At 39.4% G+C, this 25,235-nt stretch overlaps 1 protein-coding gene across 1 annotated transcript; it reads left to right on the top strand.

Annotated features, from left to right (window-relative positions):
* Positions 1-753: 753 nt before the first annotated feature.
* On the top strand, positions 754-24,953 carry st14 (ST14 transmembrane serine protease matriptase). The gene is made up of 19 exons (XM_011485116.4): positions 754-1,083; positions 10,177-10,318; positions 10,805-10,947; positions 12,082-12,152; positions 12,470-12,642; positions 13,321-13,356; positions 13,814-14,042; positions 15,064-15,203; positions 15,302-15,405; positions 16,287-16,396; positions 18,070-18,200; positions 19,265-19,369; positions 20,451-20,558; positions 20,839-20,952; positions 21,437-21,556; positions 22,005-22,182; positions 22,810-23,078; positions 23,582-23,718; positions 23,848-24,953. The coding sequence occupies exons 1-19, from the start codon at positions 1,060-1,062 to the stop codon at positions 24,007-24,009; spliced, it is 2,496 nt and encodes an 831-aa protein (XP_011483418.1). The 5' UTR covers positions 754-1,059; the 3' UTR covers positions 24,010-24,953.
* Positions 24,954-25,235: the final 282 nt, after the last annotated feature.

A 25,235-nucleotide genomic window follows, 5' to 3' on the forward strand; every position in this document is an offset into this window, starting at 1 on the left:
TTGTTTGTACTAATGTTAACATTTAAAGTGTTTTATTTGAAAAACAAAAAACACATACACTTACATTTGAACAACTGTAAATATTTGAAAGCTACAATTTATAAAATAATGGCTTAATGGCCATAAAAACTTTAAAAAAAGTATTTTTGTAAATAGAAAAGTGGGTTTTGGTCAGCAACAAATGCATCCAAATGGCTCTTTAAGCATTAAATGTTGCAGACTCTGAAATAGAGGTTATTTTTGACAAAACAAATGAACAAATAAAATGATTAACCTAATACATTTATGAGCTTTTTAAGGCATTTTTTTTAAACAAGCTATTTCCTTTTGCTTGTCCATGCGCAGGAACATTAGAGTGAAAGTAGATTAGTACATTTTCGTATTTTGTTAACATTCTTTTTCGTCTGAAAACACTTCTGATCCGTTATAAAGTCTTGTTGGGGGGCCCAAAAAGTGGATTTTCAAGTTGTTGTCATGGTTTTGTAAGCGTCACAGGTCAGTGGAAACTACTACTTTCATGATCTATGACACTTTCTGACATAATTGAGTAAATCTTCAGCTATATCTGACATTAAAAGTATTTGACTCAGCTATTGTGTATTTCTATTATACCAGTGCTGTATAAATATAAAATATACCTGCCTGAAATCTTAACAGCCAGCAGTGAAGTATTTGGTATCAATACCAGCAGCTGTCCAGCAGAGGGAGCTAGCAGGTCGAACTGCTTTTTTCTCAAAAATAGGAAGCAGCTGTTCCTAATTTAAACCTTAAACGTGATTGCGCCTATAGTGAACATACGCTCTTTAAAATAAAGTTTTTGTGATTCATGAGCGTTGGGGCTTCATTAAACAGCTGCAGATACAATGGGCGTGGCCACCTCCCAGGTGTGTCAGGTGGCTTTGCTTTCAAAACCCATGACGTAATTCAGGCGAAACTTTGCTCCAAACGCGTTTTAGCGGCGGATCCACATCCGCACTCACAGGAACGAGGACTTACCGAAAGGGGAGCGGTTGTTTTGGGTCACTGTCGTTGGCCCCCCCACTTATCTCGATCCTAACCATGGATGCAGCCAGATATTATAACGTAAGTCAGGATCGGCGGTTGTACACTTTCTTAAACTAATATTTCACTTACTGTTAACATAGTAGCCTATTTGGTTGTTTATTAAAGAAAAACAGTAGTTTTTGTTTTGTTTAAAGCGTGATATGATCTTGTTAACGTCCTCCTTCCCTGGTCGTTATTAGTCAGGATGTGAGATTTAGGCTCTCTGGGGGCCCATGATGTGGACAAATACCAAAAAACACTGCAACTTTACTTTTGTTTAAATGTGATTTTATTGTAATTCATTCATTCTGTTTTGATTAAAATGTGATTATTATTATTATTAGAAAACGTTATTGTCAGGACTGTGTTCACATTAAGGACAATTCCCCTATCTGTCTGTCTGTCAGCCTGAATCTGTGAAGTAGCTCCAATGACTTCAGTTTACCTGCACAGGTGTGTCCTGGCTGAGTTAGTAATGGCGATCAAGGTGGTGTAGTTTTTCTTCATCATCACAACAGAGATCCTATTTAGCTGTAGAAAAAAAAAAACTGTCACCTGTAAGTCTGTCCAGACATGTTGAACGGTCTTTACAGTTTCCTTGGCCCTCTGGTTACCCTGGAGCATCTAACCGTCAGGCTCCAGGGTAACCTTCCTGAGCGGCCTGGAGGCCAAATATGACATTGATTAAAATGCAGGACTCTGTGGGAACTGTTCACATCTTGAAAAATCCTAACCACACCTGCAAAGGGGACTGTAAAAAGCTGAACGAAAGGAGGAATTTTATGTCTTTCTTTGAAACCTCTTAGTGCTTCCAAGAATTGTTTACCATACATCAGTGACTGGTTACAGTTGCACCTTTTTTAGAAAGGTGTGGTGAATTTTTTTATTTTTTCATTTTTTTTTATTCACCAGCTTTTAATTGATTAAGTGTAGATTTGACCTCAGAGTGTATTGTTTTAGCACAGTGTGCTAAGTAAGAGCTCAAAGCTGTTCTATGAGTTTATTCTGAGGAAAAAATATATATTGTTACGGAACTGCAAGTACTTGTTATAAACGTGTCTGAATACCAGCTGATGCTGTGGCAGGAAAAAAAGTAATGCAGCAAAAAAGGGGAATTTAAAGGTTTTAAGCTCAGTTAAGCTGAACTAAAATGACCGCTTCTTCTAAATAATGCTGCCCTCTGAAGAAATCCAATGTCATATTCTACTGGATATTCGACAAACAGCATGAGGAAGTGAAAACGGTTTTCAGGCAGAATAAACAGGGTTTCATTACTGGCTGTAAATAAAAAGTGATTGGAATTAGTTAAAACAGCTTTTTAGTCTAATTGCGGTTAATTCTCATTTTCATTGTTAGAAAAAAAAACAGTTTTATCACAAGATTGTTGGATATTTTGCTTTAAATCCAAATTATATAAACAACATTTTTAGAACTAAACTGGGAAAAATGGAATTTGCAGTTTGGACATTTGTGGTTATGGATTCAGATCCGGTGGTGCTGGAGATGTAGTGTATAATACTTCAGAAAAGTTTCTAACTTTATGTAATTTTCAGGGTTTCTAAGAGCGTTTAATTCCGTAGGATGTATTTAGTTAAAAAAACAGAAAACCTATAAATTACAAATCCTGTCCAATTAATATTTAAACTTCCAAGGCAGGGATAACAATGAGTCAGATGTTGCTTATTAAACAGACTCCCACACAAAATCCTGCTTTAGGACAAGCTTTTTAAAGATATATTTTTATTTTTTTTTACATCATAGTGTCCATAAAAATTAGGACTTTCCAACTCCAGTTTTTAAAGTAGGTCACCTGGAGTCAAAGTCTTAAACAACCTGTTGACCCGTCAAACACTTGAGTTTTTATGGCCTCAATCTCCGTGTGAACCTGTTGTCAACAGAGAAGGCTCTTTTCTGTGAAGTTTTAATAAGCATTTTAACACTGGCAACAGAAAAACACTGAGTTCTTTGTGGTGAATAAGCAGCGCGTTTGGTAAATAATTCTTTAGGTAAGGCTCAGTGTGTTTCAGTCTGGCTTTTTTTTTTTTTAAGCCAGTTTTGCACTCAGAGAGACGTTATCATCTTGATCTGTATTCCGCTTTGTGGCCCGAGAAAAAAGTTTTGAACATGCCTCTGTTTAGAAACCGATTAGAAATGCTGGCTCTGTAAACAACTACAAAATGGAGATCTTTGAAGAAGAGGCGAAGGCAGCTTCGCTGTAGCTCCAACCGCTACAGGAGATCATTCCTACCTAACTATCTGACTGCTTCCTGAATGTTGTCACTTATTGTTCGTTATTGAGCCTGTACACGGTCGCTGCAACACCCACATTCCCCAAGCTGGGATCAATAAAGTATCTTTATCTTATCTACATATCTAGTTTAACTCAGGCTGGTAGCGCCTCTACTGTAGCCGGATGTGTCTGTGCCGAATGTACCTGGACCCTGTTTGGCATTTTCTTTTCAGCTTCAATGTTTGAAGCTGTTAGTGGGAAGTATTTTCTTTTGAAGCGATGACTTAAGTTTCAATCTACCACATAGTTCCCCATGATATCGTTTTCTTACAGCAGTACCAAGTTAGACTTTCTTTTAGCTGCAGTTCTTTGTTTGTTCAGGGTTCTACTGGGTGAAGGGAGGAATCTGGTGAGGGAGGGTTCCCATCTGTGTGTGACTGTCCTGTGTTTTCTGTTTTTAATCATTTTCATTTTTTATGATTATTTTATCTGTTTTTATGTCAAGCGCTTTGCGTTTTTAATGAAAGGCGCTATTGAAATAAAGTTTTAAGTCTTGCTCACAACAGGCCAAAAGTGTCTCATGCGTCTTAGAAATCTGCAGTGCAATTAATTTCAGACTGCATACTGTCAGAAAATATTAGGCCTGCACAATATACCGCAAATTTATCGTTATCGCAATATCCAGCTCTGCAATATGCATATCGCAAAAGACGGCGAATATCGCAATAAATCGCAAACCCAAAATGTGTTAAAACAATCTTCTAGCTGGGGGGGGGGCGGGGGACGGCTGTTTGACCACCGGGGGACAGTCTATCATCTGTCCCCAACTTACCCCCTTCCTCATATAACCTCATAATAGGGTGAGGGGGTGGGGGGCTTAGCCTGCGATGAGCCTTGGGGGGGGGGGGGTTTACTAGGCAGTGACCCCCCTCCTGTGGTTGCCGTATGGAGTGGGCCCCCCCTCTTTCGGTTTTATTTGCACCTTAGACATGTAGGGCCCTTGGTAGGGGGGGTGCTTGGACATCACTGCCAGCAAGCAGCGGATGTCCTCCTAGCACCCTACCCGCCAATTTTAACCGCACCTTAGACATTTAGGGCCCCTTGGTGGGGAGGGTGAGGGGACGTCACTGTGAGTAATCAGGAGACGTCCCCTTAGTGCCCTACCCGCCAATTTTAACCGCACCCCCCTTAGTACACACACCCCTCCCCCCTCAATATATACATCCCAACATAAACACACACACATGCACACACACACTCTCTCAAACACGCATACACGCACACACATTTTGCAAGGAAGGTGGGACCTAGGACCATCTGTCCCCTGCCTCTTCCCTGGTGGGGGGTACGGGCCCCTTTGCAACGGCGGCTGTGTCCCCGGGGTGCCGGCTTCCTGGGCCCGGCGGTGCTCTCTCCGCGCGGTGGGGGGGTTCACATTACATCTGAGCCGGGGGTGTTCGTGTCCCTGGGGGGTGGGTTCTGGTCCTTGCTCCTGAGTGCTGGGCCCCGCCAAATTTCCAACTGTGGCCGAGCCTGGTCGGGCCATATTTACAACACCCCTTGTGGGCCCTCTTTTTTCCCCGGGGTTCCCCCCTTCTGGGCGGGGGCGGCGGGCCCCTGCCTCGCTCCTCCCTGGACCAACCGTGGGCCGGGCGGATGGCTGCCTGGAGTGCGGAGTGGGTCTCCCTTGGGGGGTCCTGGCTCGTACCTGGGGTTGGGGCGGGGGGATGCCCGGAACTTCTGGGTGGTGGTGGGGTGCTCGTCTGGGGCTGTGGGCGTCCTTCTCCGGTGGGGCCCTGCGTTGGGTTCTCCCGGCGCGGCGGGGGGGCTGCTCTCCTGGTTGGGCTGGGGCGGCGCCCTGTTTCCCTCCGTGCCTCCCTGCTCTCTGGCTCTGGGGGCCTTGCGGCGGCCCTGCTGGCCCTGGCCTGGGTGGCGGGCTTTGTCGCCCGGGCGGCGGTTGTTCCCTGCCGGTTCCCGTGTGGCGTTGGGGGGATTCCGGCTGCCGCTGCTGGTGCGGTGGGGGTCTTGGGGTGGGGATGGCTGGGCACTCTCCCTCCTTCTTTTCACGTTCCACCATCCATTTTAGAAGAACATAAACACTCACCTGAGCACAGGTGTTAGCTCAACAGACTGAATGACTGAAATATTTCACACTAGTTGGTTTTAAGGCATAAGTATGCGTGTGAACACTATCTGTTTTGTGTACATGTCGACAGGTGGACATTTTTGCAACTAACAGGTGTGTTTATAACATTTGAGTGTGTGTGTGGACGGGCTCCGCCCTTTTTTTTTGGTTTTTTTTTACATTTGAACCTTACCATAATGATTAACAACCAGTAAACTTGCTGCTTTATGCTGCTTCATGGTCTTATCCCCCTTCCCCTCCTATTATCACCCCCTACCCCCCCTCTCTCTAACTACCCTCTCTCTTCTTCCCCTCTTTCCTTTTCCGTCCGGTCCAACACCAAAGATTTTCAGACATGTTTGAAATTAATAAAGTTTGGCCTCAATTACAAAAGGGGTTTATTCAGACATACCTTTGGTTTGTCTGAAGATTAATAACCCCTCTTGTTAAAGTAAAATATGTCCAACCCAAGAGGCCCTCAGCTCTCATCTGTCTGCCTAGCTGTTGGACAGGACAAGTTAAAAAAAAAAGAAAAAAAAAAAAAAGAAAAAAAAAAAAAAACGATAAAAAAAAAAAAACAATCTTCTAGCAGCTTGAAGCATTTAACGAATCAAATAAAATCCCTTTATGCTTTGACCAATCAGATGGAGGCCTATTACGTTAACCCTGGTCCTGAAGAGCCTCAACCCTGCCTGTTTTCCAGCTCTCCTTAACCAGCTTGCTGTTGATTGGCTGACTCAAGTGATTTCACATCCTGATTGACTGAACACACCTGATTTTGGTTATCATTATCGAGCAGTCTAGGGAGAATTGGAAAACAGACAGGGTTGAGGCTCTTGAGGACCAGGGTTAGCCACCCTGACGTTTGTCCCCCATGTCGATGAGGGTCATTTGGAGTATAATTTTTAAACTGTTGCAATGAAATGGGAATGATGTTTTTGTTTATTTTTCTATTTGTTTATTTACCGCAAATTTATCGTTATCGCAATATTGATCACTAATATCGCATATCGCAAGTTTTCCTCATATCGTGCAGCCCTAGAAAATATGTACTTTTTGTGTTGACATATTTGATAATTCTTTTTTTTTTTTTTTTTTTTGAACACCAAAAAGGAAAACCATGAAATCTCTGTAATCTTTTGGTTTGGCAAGTTGAAAGTGTCCAAAGAAATGGCACCCTCCTTTAGTTTTAAATCTAAAAATGTTGGACTGCAAGAAGGCTTTTGAGAAGTTTGAGATCAGTCTGACTTGCCACACTCATGTCTGACTAAAACTTATATTTGAGTATTAATTAGATCTTATTAACCTTGAAAAAGTTGGGAAATTCCAGCAGCTTTAAATTGATAAAAAAAGCCGTAGATTTTTTTTACTGCCTCTTCCTTTTATTCATAGAACTGTATTCTGTAAATTGAGGATTTATTTAGATCCCACACCATTTGAAAGAACAGGAAGGTCTTAAAAGTAGACAACAATTTTAAAAGCAACTGTGTTCTAATAGTACAAAACAGAGTGCTAGATCTGGATATCACCAATAATTTCCAGAATCGATTCGATTCACCAGAGCCTGGATTGATCTGATTCACGACTGTTTCGATCCACTTGATACGATTCAATTCTGAATTTACAGTTTACACATTTAGACATATTTATGTAGAAATACAATAATAACCTTAATACATATATATTTTTAAAGCGTTAGGAACATTCTTGCCTGTGAGTAAATACAGCTGTTCCTTTAGTCAGCAAAGTATATTTTGGTCAACCAAGTGTTGCTGTTCTATGGGAAATTCTATTATACGTTAGCATCAAGCTAGCAAACTTCAGTTTTACCTTATGGTACTGTTTAAAATGAAACTGTAGATGTATCAGAGTATATTAGTAATGTTCCATGAACCTTCTGATTGTATTTTGTAAACTGTAAACAGTGTTACAGTTGTACACCATGATTGTTTCAAAGCTTTATCTCACATGTGTAGCGTGCAGTCAACGGAAAAGGAAAAGCATAAAAGATCAATACTTTTATGGATCAAATATTGAATTATTATAATCGATGTTATCAACCCAGCCCTACAGAGCGCAAATATTGAAGACTGTAGTGCTGCAGGACTTGCATGGCATGAGATCCATCTTTTCAACTGATGCATAAAATATGGAGCAGCTGTACTCTGAACAGATAAAGACATCTGAGGAATTTGGCCTCACACTGCATTCACACCTAACTCAAGAGTTAAAGGATTAATGCTGGTGTTGCTCTGCTGGAGTGGAGCAAGGGCTACTGAGCTTACTGTCTGTCTTCTGATTCTGGAAAACAAAAGTCCCTTGCATGACTAATCACATAAGCGGTTATTTCGTTTTACATGACAGTGACTCAGGGTTCCGTGTACCCAGACCCTGAAACCTAAGCAGCTTAATGGAATTTAATGGTGATGGCAGCAACTTGTGGTTGCGTAAGTAAAATTGTGGAGAAGCCTTAAAAAGTTGAAGCACCACGATGTTTCAAGAATATAGTTTCAACAAAATCCTAAGGTACAAGCACTCAAGATTTAAACCATATTGTCAGTTCGTTAAATCATAAGACACTTGTTATAGAATGCCAAATTTACACAGAAACTCTGTAAAACTATCTTGGAAAAACCTTTTCAAGCCTTTTTTTTGGGTGAGTTTTTGTAACCGCGCCTTACGCCTGTGTTTTTAAGGTTCGTCAAACCGGTTGGACTTGTGTCAAGCGTTACAAAACTGACTGTTTTCGCAATTTAATGTAAGATCTTGTTTGTGTCAAGGTGCTGTGCTGTGGGCTTTTGTTCCTTCCTGTTCTCTATAGCTATTATATAAAGAAAAAAGTTCTGTATGGTTAAACAGGGTTTAACACGTCTTTTTAAAAGTGAAGAATGGCACACAAGGAAGAATGTTTAATGGTATTATTAGGCTTTGATCAGTGTGATTGATGGAGAGGAGCCCTGGGGCACTTGCTGACCCAATATCTAATGATTCTCCTTATTCTGGCCCATGATTGCTGATACAGATTCCAATTAGGGCGCATGTGTGGAAGCGTGAACTGAGGAGGAATAGGCCCTAATTGCCGTGAGTTATCATCTAGACTCGTGTAATTGAGCTCCCATCTTAAGGGGCAGCACATCTGACAAATTGATTTAATACCAAAGTGATTCTCCATCCCTGATGGCGCTCAGGCCTCCTCACTCATGGGCTACAGGCACCGAATTCAATGTGTGTTGATTACTAACCAGCCTAAACCCTTTGTCTCAGTCCACCCACTTGAAAGAGCTCAACTGCAGAGGCACCCACATTATTGGCAGACACGCATCGTGACATCCCATATCTGTATTCTGCTGAAGTTTATTGGTCGTGTGGGTTTGAATGCATGTTCTGTACAGGACTAAAGAGTGATGAGTGGGGCCGTGCTGTCAGGTTGCAGAACAGGTTTTTTTAGGAGAAGGCATCCACAGGCAGCCTGCCTGAGCTTGTCACCAAGCGTGTTCTGTTGCTGCACCCGAGCAGTTGCAATAAAACAGCATTTTCCTCAATTATTGACTCTTCATCAGTTTTCCAGTTTTTGTTTGAGCAAAATGATGACTCCACATGACGGATCATCTTTCAGTTTCCAAAGAGGAAGGCAGTTGTTGCAGTCTGTCACTGCATGGAATCACACCGGCCAATGCTCCATCTGTCTGCAGGAAACTGAAAGCACAGAGACATCAACCACATCCACCAAAGAGTTCTGCTTTTTAACACGACAGTCATGATCGATTTAAACAATGTTTTTTTTTATTTTATTTTCTGTCATGAGGTTTCTCTAAATCTACTAAAGTTCTTTCTTTGAAGCAGCTGTGCTTTTTACCCCCCCCCCTTCAAAAAAGTCAAAAGCAAACTAAATTTGCTAGCTAAACTATATTTAAATAACTGATGTGCAAAGTACAATAGAGGAGCAAAAGTTATAAATCCAAATTTTGTAATGTTTGCAGTCAATAATGGTAAGAAAGAATAGCAAAAATGCTTCAGTTATTTTGTACATTAAACATAGCATCATTGTTTTTTGAACTTGGAGGAAGTGTCCCAGCACTATAACCGTGGTTAAAGTGTGTAATAATTACTCCAAAATAGTGCATAAATAATGGGAAATTGGTCAACAGTTAGCAGGCTATATGTTATGTATTTGATTAAAACATTAAAAGAGCTTGGTCCTCGTAAAAGAAGTGGAAACTGAACGTTTTCACTGTACGTGACTGCATTAGGTAGTGCTCCATCGGGACGGATGTTTCATCTTTTATACTTCATGCTTTCTTGTCTATACATTGTAAATAATGGATGTTTTTAGAAACGCTGTTCGAGAACACAGTCGGTAAGGAAAACCGGTTGTCTGCTGAAGATGCAGGGAAGTGTGCAACATCTGGAGGTGCAGTAACAAACCTGTGCAGCAAACAAGAGTTCTCGGTTTCTGTGCTTTTGTCTGCCAATTTTTATGCTACACTTTGCTGCTTGTTATATAATTCCCTAGTGAAATGCCTTTTTTTGCCCAAAGTTGCATCAATACACTCCATTACTTTAGTCCGCTTCAAGAATTGTGTGCTTGTTGTCCATCGTAGACTCAAACTGTAGAACATTGACTCTACTTTGAGTTGGCATTTTGAAAGAAATAAAAAAGAAACACCTGCCTCTCTCACCAATAATACCATCTGGCCATGAAAAAAACACATGAATCGTTACAATTGAAGTAAACGGGACCTCTGTCTGTTTTCTGACCTTGTTTTTCTTTTTCCAGGGTAATCGTGATGAGCGATTAGACTTTATAACCAACAAAGAGAAAAAACCTTCAAGTCGGAAATATGGGATCATAATTGGTGTTCTTGTGGCAGTCCTCATCATTGCTGCTGTCATTGGTATTCTTGTTTGGTTTTTTGCTTGTAAGTATCTGTGGATGTCCCTGAATGCCTCTTTCATGCAGTGTTTTGGATGTTTGACCAAATGTCGTAGGAAAGAGATGTGAGTGGATCTGGACACTTTGGTGCATAAATCAAAAATGTTCTGACTTCTTGGTAAAAATTCTTCCCTTAAAACATTAACAGTGTTCCACATATAGTTTATCATTTACAGACGGAGTCACAGCTCTTTAATGTTCGAGTCTAGGACTTCCTCAATCCCTTTTAGTGCTTAGCTCTTTCCAGCATTTCTTTTAATAATCCATTGCAGAAAATAGTCGTTGCATGCTTTTTTGGCCTGTAGACACACAGCTCTTTAAAAAAAAAGGCCTCTAAAATTTTAAAAAGACTGACCTTGCTTAAAAAAAAATCATTAAGTATCGCTAAACTTTTAGACGTTTCTTCTATAGTAGAGGTCAGCACCTCCTTCCATGCTAATCAAACTCTTTTCATCTGCTTACCTCCTCCAAGTCAAAGAAAAAGACAAGCCTTCCAGTCGGTCCACACGTGTCTTCAGTGGGCACATGAAGCTGGCTCAGGTGAAATATGACGAAAAGCTGGAAGACACCAGCAGCCAAGAGTTCCAGGACTTTGCAGAAAAACTGCAGGAGAAGGTGAGTACAACACCTTAAGATGAACTTTGTTTGATTTTACTACGTTTGGCTTTGCAGCTTCAACAGCGACGAGTTCAAACACTTACTCCTACTAGTTTTATGATGTCCAAACCTTCGCCCCCTAGTGGTGAAAGACAAACTTTACACCGCAGATGGCAGTGAGGCACAAACCACATTTTCAACTGGAGCACAAAATAAAATTGCTCCTTCAGCTACGGTCACACAAATTCTGACGCCAAGTCTCTCATCTGTTGGATAATAGCTGTGAAAGTAAAAGCCTGGAGCGAAATTTGAACTGCTTTGACGTTTCACACGTAACGTCTTCCAACTGTATGTGGTGGACATGTGGACATAAACAGGGGCAAAAGAAGAAGCCCCTCCCTGCCCATCAAGTGTGAAGAGCATGGGCTAAATGCTTGTTCAACAACCCGTTTTTAGTGCGTTCTTGAACAAGCGTCAAATGCCTGGTTTAAATGTAGCTCAACACTGCCATTAACTTTTTAGAACACTCAGTTCTCCTCCCTTATTAAGGATTAGCTGTTAATTGTATTTGCGAGTGTTTTTTTTTCTTTTTTCTACTCCCTTGAGTGGAAGCTCAGGCACATTTTAGTGGGTGGAGGAATAAAACTCTGTATTCCAAATGTAATTTCCTCAATGCATTGAGCCTTTGGAGATGTTTGTAGCAGCACTTAAGAGCACGGTGATAACAAAGAGCCCTCACTCTATCCCTTTGCTCTGCACTTGGAAGAATAAAAGGTATAAGCTCTGGAACTATAACTAGGTAATTGTTAGAAAGCTTTTTGATGTTTTTGTTTTGCATTGAGGGTATTGAAAAAATCAGTTTTAACTGCTTGTTCAATTTTCTAAATATTCCAAAAATTCCATTGATCCTGCAGGCTTACTTTGCAATTTAGTAACACCTGTCTGCTCTGAAAGTATAATCTTTTTTTCTAATATGATGTTCCTGCCTTGTGCAGTGATTATTTTCAGGTGTCCTTTGCTCTGTCATGTTTTCTCCAAAACCATTTGTTCTAAATTTAATTATAAAACAAAGAGTATTGTGGGAGTTGCAAACATTTTTTATGAACTATTTCTATTTTCTGTTCAATAAAAAACATATTTTTGTTTCCACAGCTGAAGACGCTTTACCAGACAGATCCACTACTCGCCAAATATTACACTAAATCTGTTGTTACGGCATTCAGGTACTGTTGAAATCTTAAAGCTCCACCCCTCAGTTGAACTGTTAAATTAGGTTGCATGTGGAGGCTCTGTATAAGTTTCGTTGCACAAACTTGTAAGAGGTAAACTTAAAAAAAATAAAAATAAACCCTGCTCCCCCTGCTTCCTTTCGTCCCTGTGAAACCCATTTCTTACAGTAAATCTGCCGGCTCACTTCCCTCCCAGCAGAATTTCACTCCTAAAGTTAATCCCAACTGCACATGTCCAACATTCTCAAATGTTAAAACTTGTTTTGGGCAAAATTTAATACACTTTTATCTCCTAATTGTGTTCCCGCCAGTGAAGGGGTAATGGCCTATTACTGGTCCCAATTTGATATTCCAGCGACTGACTATGAGATAGTGCCGGAGTTCTCAGAGGAGCGGATTTTGGATGCGTTGGAAAGTGGCATCGAGCAGCAGAGCAGGGCAATCCAGCTAAGTGATGTCAAGATCACTAATATCACAGCTTCGGGTTAGTATCACTGAGACTATGCATGTGACATTTGAGTGTTTTCTCTCAGTTTACTTCAGCATAAAAGTATTCAGCAATCAGCAAGGATAAAGCTTTGTAAATATAAATCTGAATAAAGGCTTTGCCATGTCCCATCAGCATTGCTTTTCTGTTTGCTTTCCATTCATATTATAGCAGCGCACTCTGAGTCGTGCTGATAAGATGATAACAGATAAGCCAGAGCTCTCGGCTTGTGCTGCATCTGAGATTGCACATTTTATGCTGTTTGGATCCTCTAATGATATTAGCTGGGCCTTGGCCCGCCTTGAGACAGCCATTTTTCTTCCTTCTCTCTTCTCAGCGTTCACATTGCATTTGTCCACATCCTGGCCACAGGCCAACCTTTTGGTACCGTGATTCAGTGGTTTTGGTCGTCTTTAAAATGGGATGATTTGATGTTCCTGTCTCAGATAGTTAGACAAAGATATATGATCTGCTGCTGGGGGGCAAGGTGAGATGGAGTAGAGAGCTGCACCCCACCACGGCTTTCAGCAACCGTAGGGAATGAGAATAGAATATGTGCAATCCTAATATTTTACCCTCATGCATCAAATTCTATGAACCTCCTGACATTTAGTGGCAAATTCTTACCTTTACCCCCTTATTTTCCTGCAACCCCACCCACCATGGTGTCTGCAGCCACAGACTGGCGCATGGCCAGGATGCCCACTGCAGGTAAGACCAGTGTGACCCATTTCAATCATTTGCAGCTGTAATTTTCCAGCTGGCTACATGCTCACCCTTCTGTCAGGTTGTAACAAACGAGTGGTGTGGCCTGTTCCGTACATAGACTGCCCTTGTCAGAAATTAATACTTATGTATCAAACCAGGTGCACTCTGTGTCTGTTTCCAAAAATCATGTTTGACACAACTTTTTAAATTTCTAATCTTGTAAGGATTCGGTTCATTTCCATTTCATTACTACAACAGCTGGATTTTTCTGTCATTAAGTCTTCCATCTATTGTGTAAAAACAGAAGAACTACTATACAACTTGGGAGGCAGTTACTTCTTTAGCATATTTAAACAATTCAAATTTGTCTTGAAGATGGAGTTTAGATTCAAACACATTAAAAATGATGTGTATGTGACTTGTGATGTGTTATGTGGTGTAATATTCTTGTCGTTCTCAGAGGAGTGTTTTTACCGCTTGGAGGCAGAAGATGTAGAGAAAATGTTTCAATCTCCGGGGTACCCCAGTGGCAACGACCCCAATTCTCGATGCCAGTGGCAAATCCGAGCATCGGAAGAGAACACCATAACTGTCAATTTTCTTGATTTCAACATTAAAGACGACTGCGCCAACGACTTTGTTTCCATTTTTGACTCGTTGAGCCCGGATTACTCTCAGGCCATCACAAAGTAAGTATACAGTATGGAAGTGTACGGCTGAAAATAGGTTTAATGTAGAATGTTATTTTGTCAATAAAATGCTGTTTATAGACAAAAAGGAAATTTTTAAAACTTTTTCCGTTGGTTCATAAATCATCTGACATTTAGGTTTTTTTTTTTTCTGCTTTCGGGAAAACCAAGAAGAAATTCTCAAGAGAAAACTTTCAGGGATCACATTGCGTTTGATCCTTCATTTTATTTTTTTTACATTTTGGAATAAGTTCTGTTTTGATGTGGATGAAACAGGTTTCGCTTATTCCCTTCTCTGGATTTCTGATTGCAATTTCTTTTTCCTTTTCCTCAAAGCCTTTAGGGTTAAGAGTTTCCTTTTATTGTCAGCTTTTGAAATGTCTGTGACATTGAGTTGGCTAAAAAAAAAAAGACTTTTCCTTTCAAATGTTTGAAAGGTGCCAACCCGAATCCAACTATACTGTACGTAATTGTATTTTCTCTCTGTATATCTATTCTTCTCCTCTCGCCTGAACCTTGTGTCAGAATGCAGCATCAGTTGCAGCTTTGGGCACTTTTAAACTATATACCAAGCAAAAAATAAATTGAAAAAATGAAATTGTTATAATTTTATTGATCAATCAGCTTAATGCAAGGTTTTGTGAAGTTTATGAGCGTCATAATTTAATCCTTTATGATATTATTCTAGTTTTAGAGGTATTGCTGTTCCTGCAGCATTGTTCAAAGCTTTGTGGCTTTGCCTCCAAGCACAAATTTTTGTCAATGTGTGTCTTCTGTTTGATTTTAAAAAATTATATTCGAAGACTTTGAACTGGATGTTGCCATTTCTCCTTATTGATTATCTTTTTTTGTTTGTATTTTAAAAATGTCAAACACTGAATAATTTATTTATTTAAATAATTCACTGCATGAAAATATTCCAATATTATTGGAAAGGTGTTTTTTGTGTGCTTTTTTTCCCCCCGTAAATCTTTTCCTGATTTGATTACCAGGTTTCAACTTTTGTTCTTTTTTTCCACAGGCAGTGTGGACAAAGGCCTCCTTCCAACCCCCTGGCGGTCGTCTCATCTGGCAATATTATGCTAATTAACTTAATTACCGACAGTTCTGTCCAGAAGCCTGGTTTTAATGCAACCTACAAAATAATCCCCCAGACTGAAGGTAATTTGTCATACTCTTTCTGCATCATCATCAATGCTTGTCTGCCTCACGGTAAATTATAAAATGCCATTCTGTACTTTGCGGGATGACAATTTCAGCTAAAACGTGTGGAGGTATCCTGTCTGAAAGTGAAGGAAATTTCACTTCTCCGCTTCACCCTAAATTCTATCCTCCTGCTGTGGACTGCACGTGGACCATCAAGGTTAGCAGCACTTCTCATCCGGCCCTCCCTAGCCTCTTCATCCACTCACCTTCTCCTTTTCCACCATCCTTAACCTGCCACAAGCAGAATGCTGAGACAGCAGTGCAGAAGCCAAGCTGTTCAGTTCCTCCTCTATCTTCATCTGGCGGGCCGCTATAGCTGCTGCAGTCCCTGCTCTGCTCTGCTTTAATGCTTTGTGTTTGTATGCTTTGTGCATGATGGAGATTTTATGTCATGCCCAAACCTGCAATCTAATTTTAAAGCATTTTACAAATTTTCTTTGACGTGGGCCTAATCAACCTGAATCTAACAAATGCAAAACACAAAGGAAGGCCAGTTTTCTATTAAGAAATGCTCTAAAATATACCACTGGCATATTAAAATCAAATCAAATCAACCTTTATTTATATAGCACTTTTTCAACACATACCACTCAAAGTGCTTTGCATAAAATATGTCGCATTATAAGTCACAATATTAGGTCACATCAACATAATGACACGACAAACAATGCTGAAAATCCCCCCCACCCCAACCCCCCAATTGTCACACAAGTAGCTTCTGTGTGAGACTTCACACAAAAGCTTCAGGCAGAGATAAAAAAAGAATTTGCCTGTCAGAATGTAACCAGCTCTCTCATTGGTCAATTCCAGCATATTGGGCTGTCTCACATATGGTAGGCTGCACCTGACTTCAGTTGGTGTAATTTTAAAATGAGCATCAATTTTCATTCCCACAATGTGGTTTAATTTTGCAGGACTACATTGCTCTCTAGCTGGGGCTAAAATTGCCCATAGGGTAGACTGTAATTTTCATGTTATCAGGTCTTTGACAGGCATGTCTACAAGAAGTTACTAATCATCTTTTGGTTTGTGTTAAAGGTACCTGATGGGAGTAAAGTACGTTTAAAATTCAACATGTTCCGCATGAAAGAACCTGGAGTTGATGTCAACATTTGTCACAAAGACTATTTGGAAATAATGGGCAAAAAGTAAGATATGTTTATGTACCACACACAGTTGGGGTTATGAAAATGGTTTCTTGACTATTCTTTTTATAAATCAAAATGATAGATTCCTTTTGTGGGAGCTGTCGAAAATGTTGTGTTTTTCACAACCTCAAATTTTATTAAGAATAATTAGTTTATTTTAGGGCTTTTTTGTATTTAGCTTTGTGTTTGTTAACATTATAAAATTATAGCACATAATTTATTGTACATTTTATGTTTCAGCAGTGGGGCAAAAAGGATTTGGCTGGCACAGATTCTTTAAATTGTCCCAAAATGATTGGTCTGTAAATGTCATCATATAAACACTTTAACTGTGTGAGCCAGAATCTTAAAAAGAATCAAGGAAAATCTATTGCGTGTTTTTTTTAAAGAATGTAATTGAATAATGAAGAAGAAAATAAGTATTTATTTTCTACAAACAATCAAGAATTCTGTTTTTCACAGACCTGTTTCTTCTTTAAATATTTTCATCCTCCACTTATGGAACCTGTTTGAATTAGTCGTCTACATAAGAGACCAGCCTACTCCGTTAAACAGTCAGACTTGCAACTTCTCCAACACGACAAAGCCCAAAGAGCTGTCAAAAACACAAGGGTGTATAATGAACACCTGAACTTGACTGGAATGAACCAATCTGCAATCAACCACCAGCTCGGTGAGAACAGATTAACTGTTTGAGCAATTACTAGAAAATCTAAGAAAAACTAGATCAATAAGACTCTCCTTCCACCTGGAGCTGCATGCAAGATCTCACCTGGAGTGGTACAAATCTTGATCTCTGAAGAGAGCTAGGACTACAGTATTGAAGATTACTATTGGTAACACAAATTGTCGTCATGAATCCAAATCCTGCAGTGCTCTAAAGTCCTAAGCAAGTACATGTCTAGGTTGGTCAAAAGTTTGCCAGAAACCATCTGGATGATCCAAAGGAGGATTGCAAGAATGCCATGTGGGCATATGAGACTAAAATGAAGCGATAAACGCCACTCACCATCTTTGGAAATGGAAGAATGCCAGTTGGATCCCACTGTGACGCAGGAAGGGGGACATCATGGTTTGGGGCTGGTTTTCTACAAGAGTTAGGATGACGGTTCCGTATGAATGAAATGGAGAACGGAGCTTTGTATGGTGAGATTTTAGGTAAAACCCCCTTCTGTCGGTGAGCGCATTGAGAATGAAACATGGCTGGATTTTCCAGCGGGACACTGATACCCAACATCGCCTTGGGCATTAAAGGATGCCACATAAATATTTCAAGGTTCTGGAGTTTTCCAGCCAGTTTCTGGACCTCAGTTTAACAAAATCTGTGAAGTGAGTTGAAAGTCTGTGTTGCAGAGCTCGTAAGAGGAGAACTTGGTAAAGACCTACAGGAAATGTTTGACCCTTGGATGTGCCAGTTGAAGTGTGCCTATGATGTACATTATAGATTTCTCTCATTTTTTCAAGTGGGACAACTTGCAGAGTCTATGAATAACAAATACTTTTTGCCCCACTGAATCTTATATATTTTATGTATACATATACATATTCATATGGATTCAATTTAGTTTCAATTTCCCTAATACTCAATAATTAATGATAAATGTTGTATCATGATTATGATTGCAGTCTTGAGTCATGAAACGGATATTGTAACTAACCTTCACTGTTTTCAGGTACTGTGGAGAAATGTCGTCTTTGTCTTTGACCAGTGATACCAACATACTTGAAGTGAAGTTTCATTCTGATGAGTCTTACACCGACAAAGGCTTTAATGCAGAGTACACAGCCTACGATCCCAATAACCGTAAGATGAATCTTTTCTCATATTAAAATGCTTATAATTATTTGCAAGATGGGTAAATGTTATAAAATAGAATAAACGTGGCGTGCCTGGTATTGCAAAAAGCCTAGAGTGGCAGAGAAGTACGTTGAAGTTGTTTAAGACGTGTATTAGAGCTGTAAGTTGATCAGCTTTGATCGTTGAACTCAAGCTAACAGATAATGTTAAACGGGAATCTCTGTGAACCATGATGTTTGCAGATGACATTGTGATCTATAGTGAGTGCAGGTGAAGGTTTACTCTGGGAAAAAATGTACTGAAGGTCAGCCGTTGAGGTTTGGTTTGTAGACGAGAAGGACTCAAGTGGAACAGTGACTGACTTCGAGCACGTACTTGGGACCAACAGTCCAGAGCAATGGGGAAAATGAGAGAGTTAAAGAGGCTTTTGCTGGAGGTAGCAGACATGAAGAGGTTGAGGTTCTATTCGGGAGAGATGAGGATGGATAGGAATAAATCCATCATAGAAACAGCTTGTGTTAGATTTCTGTAGATAAATGCAGGGAAGCAGATTTAGACGGTTTGGATATGTGAGGGAAGGGGAGAGTGATAATGATGGTTAAAGTATACTCAGATTGGGGCTACCAGAAAAGGACCCTAGAAGAAGACCAAAGAGTCTTGATGAAGTCAAGGAGGACATGAGAACATGATTAGATGAAGTTAAATGGATTTGCTCTGGAGATCCCTAAAGTGAGCAGCCAGAAGGCAAAGACGACTGTTTGCCTTCTGCTGTGTTGTGCACAGAGGACCATGGCTGACACTCTGTGAAATAAAGTATTTGTAGTGCAAGTTTAGGGAAACTGCAGTCGTAAAATTTGAGTTTGTCTCTCGGGTCTATTATAATGTCATGCAGAGGCAGACCACTTTTAACTCTGTTCATATTTAATTCTACTAGCTCTTAGGTAGATTTATAATTGTTTTCTGACACCTTGAAGGATGGAATTATGTGGAAAGCTCCCTCTTGCTGAAATGTTGTCAGTGTTTTCTCTTGTTAACAACTTTTTTTTTTTTTTTACTGCGCTCTCTAACAGCTTGTCCCAAACAGTTCTTCTGTAACACCAGCATTTGCATTTCAAATGCCCTTAAATGTGACGGCTGGAATGACTGTGGCGACATGAGTGATGAGACGGATTGCAGTAAGTTTAATCCAGCCACAGGTTTCTTCCCTCACCAAATCTTTCCTTTGAGGATTTCTTTCCTCATATTCTCTTCTCATCTCTCTTTGGTCAATTGTTATAATTAAAAAATCATTTATTTTCTACCTTTTTAAACAACAGATTTTTAGTGGTATGAAGCTGGTATTTCATAGTGAAAAAGTAGTTTAATCCTCTTTTTAACAAAGCTGGACTCAAGTCAACTAGACAAAACATGGTACACACCTTGGAAGTGATTTTAGACCATTTTTTTCCCCTTCAGACAGAAGTGCAAGTTTACTGTTTAGTCTCACTACTGTGTTGTAACCTTAACACAACATAAACATCTGAAATAATCTACAGCATCATCTTATACATGTTATTCTACATGTAATCTAACACTAAAACTGGTAACAATGCAGCAAGGTCTTTTTTCTCATGAAACACAAATTACAATTTCTGCAATCTTTGAGGTTAGTTTTTTTTAAATAGCAGTTATAGATGAATAAAGTACATTTATCTGATTTTTCACATTAGTATAATAATTTTACAATAAAATCATTTACTTTGGTTTCAGTGTCAATAGACAAAGCGATTATAGGAACTAATGAATAAAATGTAAAAAGTTGTTAAATAAAACATATTTAGTGGTGTTAAAAGTATTTCCAAAAAAACACATTAAAATGTTAATAAAAAACCAAGACTTTTAGCTGTGGAAATGTGTAGAAAAGGCAGAAAGTTAAAAGTATCAGGAAAAAAGTTTCATTCACTTTTCCCATTTAACCTCTGATCTATTGCACACTATGAAATATTCAAACCTTTATAAATGCACCATATTAACAAATGTTTTTCCTTTCAAAAATATTCTGATGTCAAAATGATTTTTTGGTAGTGCTAAGTTTGACCCACTTCCCCTGTTTTTCCTTCAGGATAATGAGAAATTTCTTGCACTTTGAAAGTAAAGTGTTTACATTAAGTAAGGTGTTATTATTGGCAAGAGAGGTTAAAATGAGCCTATGTGTGTAAAACCACTGGTTCCTCTGTGTTGTACTTTTTATATGTAATTTCTGCATTTGTTTTCCAGAATGTGATAAACATCAGTTCAGATGTGCCAACGGTTTATGCAAACCTGATTTATGGGTGTGCGATACCGTGGATGACTGTGGAGATAGAAGCGATGAAGCACAATGTGGTAATTATTCCCCGTTCTGAAACAGTATGCAGGAAGACTTTATATTTTTTATGCAGTGTTATTTAAGCAGATATTTAAAGCACATCATTGCGGCTGCTGTTGTGGTCACTGACATCTGTGCAGCTGTAATTTTTTCAGTAACCCAAATGTTAATACATTGTTATCAGTTAAGATATAAGAAAATGGATTTGGAGTCTAATGTCTTATCTGATTTGGAGATGCTTTACAGAAGCATTGAAATTTGTTTATCTGTTAATCTTATTACTATTTCATTACCTAGGTTGTGAGGCGAATCAGTGGCGCTGTGCAAACGGTGATTGTCTGCCCCAGGATGTTATTTGCAACGGAAAGAAGGACTGTGAAGATGGAAGCGATGAGTCCTCCTGTGAAAATGGTGAGTGACTAGGATTGTTCTGACCCAGTTTTTCTTAGCTCTTCCAAAAAGTGATTGTCATTTTGCAAACATCATTACATTAATCAAAACCACATATACACATTTATTTGTTTTTGTTTTTTTAATTTTTTTAAAGATGCATCTTGAAACTTGACCCTTTTTCCTTGGACTATGTTTTCATTGTTTTGTGTTCTACCTTTCTTCCTTGAATTCCTCCCACCTTCCTCTTAATTCATCAATTTCCTGATCGCTCACTTTCTTGGTCTCAGCCGGCTGGCTTTCATTTCCTTTTTGAATTTCACTTCTGTAAATAAGAAAGGGATATTATTACCCAATCCCAATCAATATGCCCAATCATTGCAATCTGCCCTTCAATCACTGTGCTTTGTGCATCCAGCCGCACTTTGAAGCCAGGCTGATTGTGTGGCATTTTACTGGTTAAATATGTCTGTTCACTTTTGGACCTCTCCCCACCCATTTGCAGCTAGAGGTGTGTGCACCATTTTCAGCTTTAAGTGTGCCAACCAGATGTGTGTCAACAAAGTAAACGCTGAATGTGACCGTGTCATGGACTGCTCTGATAACTCGGATGAGGAACACTGCGGTGAGAAAAGTCTTCATCTTTTTAAAAATTACAACAGAATTTTTTTAAGCCTCTGAAAGAGGGGTCTAATTTTATTAATGTCAATCAAACAAGATTATAGAAAGCAGGTTGTGCTGTTTGATAGATCATCTGTAGGGTGAAAATAACTGCCTGAGGCCGCGCCCGCTTATTTATTTAATTTTTCTGTAAAGGCAGCTCATTGCTGCTTTTCAACCGTTTAAGCCTCAGGGTGTGTTTGCATTATCTCATCTCTTTATTAAAAAGAAAAAAAATGCAGTGTCTTATTAAGATTCTAAAAAGTTATGGTAGCGTTCACGTTCAAGGCTGGCATCAAAGCAACCTTCTGTAACTTGAATAAATCCCATAGATTTCTCTCTGTAATTGATCTATCCTTGCATTTTTCTCTCCGGCACTGCCTTTTGTGATTGGGTTCTCTGTTGAAACACAGATTGTGGCATCAGGCCCTACAAGCTCAATCGCATCGTTGGTGGGCAGGATGCTGAACTTGGAGAGTGGCCCTGGCAAGTCAGTCTTCACTTCAAGACCCAGGGACACGTTTGTGGGGCCTCGATCATTTCTAACAAGTGGCTCCTCTCGGCCAGCCACTGCTTTAAATACAACGCCGAGTAAGTTTGACATAGCTGACACTCGCACAAATGCAACGGAAGAAGTGTAGGACTGTTGTTTTTCCTTTTTTTGCTTTTTGAGATATTTGTTAAATAGTTTGTTTATTTATGTAGCTCAGATTATTTAAATGTTAACACAAAGGAATTGCAGAAGCAGAATTTTTGGCAAAACACAACCAAAATTGGCAGTGGTTGAGCTTGTTTGTGTGTGCTTGTATGCACGACGTGTGTCTGTGTGTTTGTGTGGGGCAATGGTGAAATTTTTCTTCCTGCTATCACTAGACTCCCCTGTTGGTGGTGCACAAACCATATTGTTCATTCTGAGCCACTGATGACTAAACCCTGGTTATTTTTTTTATTTTATTATCAGTTTTTTTGTAAAGCTTTTGTTATTCTTCCTTCAGCAACAATAATGATTTTCAGACATTTGTCATCTCATATTTTTTTTCCTTAGTGTTAGAACTTTCATTTATCATCTTTATTGTGTAATTGTTTTCAGATGACATATGTCAAATTTGTTTTTATGGAAAGTTTTTACAATTTTATGAGATTAAATTAACCATTCCTACAGAAGTTGGGTTATGTGACCTTGGATGAAAGGAAGCCTCTTGTTCTGTGCTCCCACAGATACGAAGATCCAGCTAACTGGATCACATACAGTGGCTTGCAGAACCAGCTTACATTTAATACTGCACAGCGTCGCAGAGTGAAGAGGATCATCACACACACGGGCTACAATGACATAACTTATGACTATGACATTGCCTTGATGGAGCTCATGGAGCCACTGGAGTTCAGCAAAACTGTTCAACCCATTTGCCTGCCTGCTTCCACCCACATCTTCCCCCCCGGCATGTCCTGCTGGGTCACAGGCTGGGGCACGGTTAGAGAACAAGGTATGGCTCATAAATTCATGAACAAACAACTTTCTTTTCTGTCATTTCCACTGAAAATATAAACACAAATGTTTGTGTTATAAAAAAGAGGTGGACTTCACTAACTTTTGAGTGTTTTTAGTCAAACTTTCAACTTTTATAAAAAATTAGCCCATGCTCTTTCCAGAATGCTTCTGTCCTCTATCTTTTCCTGACAGTTAGATATTCCCTTAATCTCCTTTTTCCACTTCCCAGTAATGTCTTTCTCCTCTTGATCCCGTTTTTTTTATATCTCCCATCTTGACATGCTTGTCTATTCCTTTATCTTGGCTCACTTTTTCATCTGTTCTATTCAATTAAGGCTTTTTATCATGTCTGTAAATCAACACAGATGTCAATTCTCTTGGGAAATTCCTAGAGCCTTCATTATATAACAGCCGTTCAGTCCATAACCATCTTGGTTGATATTCATGAACAAGGAAGCCGCATGGTGGAGTGCTAACTTTTATGTGCTGTGTTTGCAGGTCTTCTTGCAAAAACTTTGCAAAAGGCTTCAGTGAAAATGATAAATGACACAGTGTGTCAAAAATATTTGTCAAACTCACTTACCACAAGGATGCTCTGCAGTGGCTACCTGTCTGGAGGAATTGATGCATGTCAAGTAAGACTTCAAATCTTTTTTGTGCAGTTAAAAAATAGAACCACCCTGTGTGCTACAGTTTTAGTGTCCACCCTATCACATCCAAAATCAAATCTAAAAGTTGATTTTTCCACTTATCCTGATCCCCAGGGAGACTCTGGAGGCCCCCTATCCTGCTTTGAGGAGAGTGGGAAGTGGTTCCAGGCTGGCATTGTGAGCTGGGGCGAGGGCTGTGCCCGTCAAAACAAGCCCGGTGTGTACACGCGCGTCACCTCACTGAGAGACTGGATTAAAACTTACTCAGGCGTTTGATGAAGATGCAATGAGCATGGAGGGATGCAGATGAGAGATCATCAGAGTGCTGGGAATTGTGGTTACAGAACATTTTGATTTGCAACAGGTCGATCGTGGAGCACAGCTGCAGGAATGGCTTCAAGCACTTTTGTTAGTTGCCAACTCTCTCAGGACTTCAGCAAACAATTTTAACAATTTTATTTAATTTAATTTTATTTTTTGAGGCAGTCCTAAACTCCATGAAGAGTTTAACTTGTTTCTAAATTTTAAAGGAAGTACAAAGATGATATATGTATATAGTTTGAAATCGCTTTTTTCTTCTTTGTGCAGTTTTACTTTTTAAACTTAAAATAGATCTGCTTTTAGGTGTGTGCGATTAAGAGTCCAAACTTTGGACACAAGTTAGATAGAAAAGTGATGAACGGATGTAGATGATTTTATATTTTTATAGTTTTTTTTCCAACATACATCCTTAAAGATCAACAAAGATGAAACATATTTATGTACGAATTTTAATACCTATTTTTTCTAAAATACCTGACTATCGTTAGCTAGCTAGAATGGAGGCTGGAAAAAAAACTTTAATCATCCTTTATCGGTCCAAAACCGAACGGCCAGCAGTATTCAGCATTTAGGGAAGGTGTAGACACTACAACAAAACAAAATATGTTTTCACTGACCTAATTTGATCTGTAAGTATACTTTTATATTTTTTTTTTTCGAAAGATTGTATTTAATTGGGTGAAAGGCAGATTTACATGAACTAATATTTGATTGAATATACATTAGTTTATAAGGAGATCTCTAAATTGTACAAAGTCTGCTGCAAGCTCTGAATAAGCCAGACATTTTAGAAGACAATTTTACCATGACTAAAATTTTTATATATTTTTTTCTGTACACAGTTTTTAAAAATGTGTTTTATTTGAACAGACTATCGACAATAAAGTTATTTTATCTGATGGCGTCCCACCTAATTGCATTACCTGTTTCATTTCTCTTTGATGGGGTCTTGTTCCGTATCATGTTGTGCATAATAAATGCACGTCTTGGGAGACCTTGTCCCTTCTCACAGTAGAATTGTAATGAGTAAGTACTTCTCCTCCCTGTCATGAGCAGCCTGCATACCCGGGGGTACAGCAGTGACAAGACGAGCTCATATCGTCAAATAATGCCTTTCTTTGTCACAGTTTTATCTTATTACCCTACCAAATGGGCATGTTGACTTCAGGAGGTGGATGCAC

Source organism: Oryzias latipes, chromosome 16, assembly GCF_053564925.1.
Source record: "Oryzias latipes strain Hd-rR chromosome 16, Olatipes_Hd-rR_3.1".
NCBI classification, from domain to species: domain Eukaryota; kingdom Metazoa; phylum Chordata; class Actinopteri; order Beloniformes; family Adrianichthyidae; genus Oryzias; species Oryzias latipes.

Bases quoted from the DNA above. Each gene is read 5' to 3' on its own strand.
- st14 (XM_011485116.4), top strand. From the start codon at position 1,060: ATGGATGCAGCCAGATATTATAAC. The intron at 23,079-23,581 runs GTATGGCTCATA...CTGTGTTTGCAG, and splicing joins GGGCACGGTTAGAGAACAAG to GTCTTCTTGCAAAAACTTTG. The intron at 23,719-23,847 runs GTAAGACTTCAA...CCTGATCCCCAG, and splicing joins GAGGAATTGATGCATGTCAA to GGAGACTCTGGAGGCCCCCT.